The 4,351-nt window shown below is 40.2% G+C and overlaps 1 protein-coding gene across 1 annotated transcript; it reads right to left on the reverse strand.

Moving 5' to 3' along the window:
- Positions 1-4: 4 nt before the first annotated feature.
- On the reverse strand, positions 5-4,037 carry pnhd (pinhead; the record flags this gene model as incomplete). The annotated part of the gene is made up of 5 exons (XM_037697242.1): positions 4,034-4,037; positions 3,848-3,940; positions 2,797-2,936; positions 2,364-2,643; positions 5-70 (listed from the first exon to the last, which is right to left on the reverse strand). Coding segments are annotated over exons 1-5 (583 nt in total), but the record flags the coding sequence as incomplete, so codon positions are not given.
- Between the last annotated feature and the right edge of the window lie 314 nt (positions 4,038-4,351).

A 4,351-nucleotide genomic window follows, 5' to 3' on the forward strand; every position in this document is an offset into this window, starting at 1 on the left:
ATCAGATCCACTTTGTTCTGGGTTTCCAGCAGCGCTGAGTCAAACTTAACAGGAACACACGAGAATCCCTCTGATGGTGATGAAAAAAATGATTTGAAAAAAGTTTACAGGAAAGAACTGCAGCTCAGGGATTAAATAAGATTTACAAACATCCAATCACTTTGGATTAAACTTAGCTACAGTTTGTACCAGTGGGAGATGATGTGAGTGTGAATGAAACTGTCAAGAGTCAAATACTCGTCTGAAGAATATCATAATACAAACAAATTCTGTGAACTGCATTTATAAATATGTTTTTTGACAGGCAATATATACAAAACTTCAGTTATGGTCGAAGGCTACTCAGTTTTTTGGGACTTTTGTAAAACTTTGCATGCATATTTATCTAAACATGTTAACATGTCTTTCTTCTTCTTCAGGGTTCTCCACAGCAAATCATCCTTCTCCATCTCTCTCTGTCCTCCCTCCAACTACCTCCATGTCCTCTCTAACTGCATCCATATATCTGCTCTTTGTCTTTTCTTGGCAGCTGCATTTCTAACATCCTTCTACCAGTATACCCACTGTCCCTCCTCTGGACATGTCCAAACCATCTCAGTCTGGCCTCTCTAACTTTATCTCCCAGTTGTTCAACCTGTGCTGTACCTCTGATGATCTCATTCCTCACCTTATCCATCCTTGTCACTCCTAAGGAGAACCTCAACATCTTCATTTCTGCCACTTCCAGTTCTGTCTCCTGTCTTTTTGTCCATGTCTCTGTCTCCAGACCATACAACGTAGCTGCTCTCACCACTGTCTTGTAAACTTTTCCTTTGACCTTTGCTGACACCCTTTTGTCTCAAATCACTCCTGAAACTTTTCTCCATCCACTCCATCCTGCCTGGACTCTTTTCATCACCACTTTCCCACACTCCCCATTTTCCTGGACAGTGGACCCCAAGTACTTGAAGTCCTGCACTTTTGTGACCTCTGCTCCTTGAAGCCTCACTGCTCCACTGGCCTCCCTCTCACTTACACACATGTACTCTTACTATGGCTGACTTTCAATCCTCTTCTTTCAAGTGCATACCTCCACTTCTCCAAGTTCTCTTACACCTGTTCCCTGTTCCACAGATCACAATGTCATCAGCAAACATCATAGTCCGCGGGGATTCCTGCCTGACCTCATCTCAGTCCATCACCAGAGCAAACAAGAAGGGGCTCATATCCGATCCTTGCTGCACTCCCACCTCCACCTTGAATCTCTCTGTCACTCCTACAGCACATCTCACCACTGTCCTGCTGTCCTCATACATGTCCTGTACCAGTCTAACATACTTCTCTGCCACTCCAGATTTCCTCATACAATACCACACCTCCTCCCTCGACACCATCATATGTTTTTTTCTAAATCCACAAAGACACAATGGAGTTCTTTCTGACCCTCTCTGTACTTCTCCATCAGCATCCTCAAAGCAAAGATGGCGTCTGTGGTGTTCTTTCTCAGCATGAAACCATACTGCTGCTCACCTCTCGTCTAAGTCTTGCTTCCACTACTCTCTCCCAGATCTTCATCTTGTGGCTCATCAACTTAATTCCCCTGTAGTTGCTACAACTCTGTACATCACCCTTGTTCTTAAAAATGGGCAGCATTTATATGTGTAATAATATTTATGATAACATACATAGTTTACATGTCAGATTTACATAATAAACAATATTTATATATTGTAAAAAGTTAAACGTATGCATCATTAATTGAGACCTTAAACATTTCTCACTTGAGTTTTTGAGGCTCAATGTGATTTATCTGTGTAAATAAAAGTTGAATGAACTATTGAAATCAATTTTTAATCATTTTAATATTTATTTTTTAGTTATGCATTTGAACATGCATGGCCTCTAGTGTCCACCAGGGGGCGCTGCAGAAACCTCCACACGAGGGGAGTTTATCTCGGTTACAAAAGTGGACCAAAATTAAAAACTTGGTCCGAGCCAAAGGCCAAATTCAGTCGATAGATTAACTGAAGTCAGAGAAGTGACATGTTTTACTGCAGGTTTATCAACAAGAGTCTCATTTGATGTTTTCTCTTGTTCTTTCCACATAAAAATAAATAAACAAATAACCACCAAAATAAATCACCAGTGACTGATAGGACTGTGACAATAAAAATAACTAAAGCCTGAAGATGAAGTTTATAATTTAATGTTAAACGATCACAAACACAGAAAAAATACAACAATAAAAATTAACTTTTTTTTATAGAATAAAAGTTTTAGATAAAGCTGAATCTTTTCAGATAATTCTTGGGTGAAAGTTTCATGCAGGTAGCCTACATCTCCCACAAACCCTGGCCCTCAAACGCGCACGCGCGGACACTCACCTGGGAATCCTTTGGACCAGGAGCATCCTCCCACGTCCAGCACCGTCTCGAACGGTGTGTCCGGGTAATAAGTCTTCAGGGAGGGGACTCGGAGGCACTGAGCCAGCTTCACCTCGCAGTGACACTCCTGGATGACCTCCACCTCCCGGGGTCCCTCGACCAGCAGCACACGGTCCACGCGCACCCCGACCGGCCCGCACACCTGGTTCGTCCCGCACGACGGGAGCTGCGGGTTCAAACGCCCCGAGGTCTCTGACGGAGCGGGTCTGTGGGGCCTCATCTGCGGGGAATTGTTTGGGTTAAACATGTCAAGTTACATCAAAGTTCATTTGTCGTAATTGACACAAATCAGGTCACGTGAGGACAACAGAGCGCGGTACCACGGCGCCCTCTAGTGGCAGAACTGAAAACTACAGCAGCTTCTGAGTCCCACCTTTCTGCTCCTGAGGAACTCCAGCATTGAGGAATGCTTCAGGTGTTCCTGCTGTCCTGCTTCATGTGATGGTCTTATTGTTGCCCCACAGTGTGACCTGCACACTCCCACATCCACACTCACAGACCGACCAGAAGAATCTGAGCAGAGACACGGAAAACTTTATATTTCAACAAGACAAACGAAACATGCATTTTATAATTATTATTATTTATTATAAAAGGCAGCGTGAATGCTAGAGGGTGAAGGGCTTTGCTGCAGAAGCTGAAACTGGGCTGTTAAAAGCTGAAAGAAGCAGAACACCAACTAATAGCTAACAATAGCAAAAATCCTACAAAGTACTTAAAATCTAAATAATGAGTACAGTATAGTAAAATAATAAAAAGTCAGCAGTAAAAAGATTAGTGTGGCAAAAAGATAGCTAAAATTTAAATACAGTAAATGGCCAAATGTAGCAAAACAGATGGCTAAAATTAATTTATGTAAAAGTTTTAAAAATACTTGTAAAAGGCTAAATGTAGCAAGGGAATAGCTAAAAGTAGCAAAAACAATAAAAGCAAAAACTGGAAAGGGTTAATTAAAATGATCAAAAAGTTAAATAAAAGTTTCAAAATACAAGCTAAAAACTAAATATGGCAGAATGTTTTTCAAAACTAGATCTGAAAATAGCTTGAGACAACGCAAGTACACGCAAGTAGATTTTAAAATAATGTTATGAAGGAATAAAGATATCTTAAATGTATTTTTAAGGGGAAATATTAAAAAATCATGCTTTGAAAAATATAAAACGTTACAAAAACTTAACGTCAAACCATCCATTTCCCAAATGAGTGAAACATTTTGATATAATTAGAGGTTAAAATACAATATATGCAGAAGTAACATGCATATGCTCAGTCAGCAGTCATAAAATAATTAGTTTCTCTTCATTTAGATTCTCATATGAAAGTTACGCTTGCTTAGTTTTCTGTTCTTTTAAAGACAGAGACAATGACACAAAAATAAACTTCACTTGTTCCAGTTTTCCTGGAATAAACACGTTTCACCTTACCTTGTCCAATGTGCACAAAGTGACTCTGTCTCTTGCAGCACAGTCGTGCAAGCAGGTTCTTCTGATCAATGTGTCTGCTGAACACTCCACTCACTAGAAAACACAAACATGAACCAGTTGTTCCATCACAAACTTTCAGCTGTTGGTGATAATCCCTAACGGGCAACACATTTCTGCAAAACCTACCCATCCCAATGTACAACAGAGAAATTACTTGAAATCATTATAATGCCTCTCTGGTCATTTTTTAGTCTTAATTTGCAAGAAAAAATAATCAAAAGAAAATCAACTCCAATTTAAAGTTAAATATGAGAGCACACATGTTACCACATTTACCAGTTAACAGTTTGTAAACTGGCGACCGTCCACAGGATAAACTGCACTTACAGATAAGTTGGAGTCCACAGAGGAAGAGGAGGAGATGTTGGAGGAAATCCATGATTTCATCTGAATCTGTTCCTCAGCTGAACCTCAGAGCTTCTGCAGCCTCAGATATTTATACAG

The sequence above is a fragment of the Nematolebias whitei genome, unplaced genomic scaffold (genome assembly GCF_014905685.2).
Source record: "Nematolebias whitei isolate Nwh7 unplaced genomic scaffold, NemWhi1 Nwh_scaf_4956, whole genome shotgun sequence".
NCBI classification, from domain to species: Eukaryota; Metazoa; Chordata; class Actinopteri; order Cyprinodontiformes; family Rivulidae; genus Nematolebias; species Nematolebias whitei.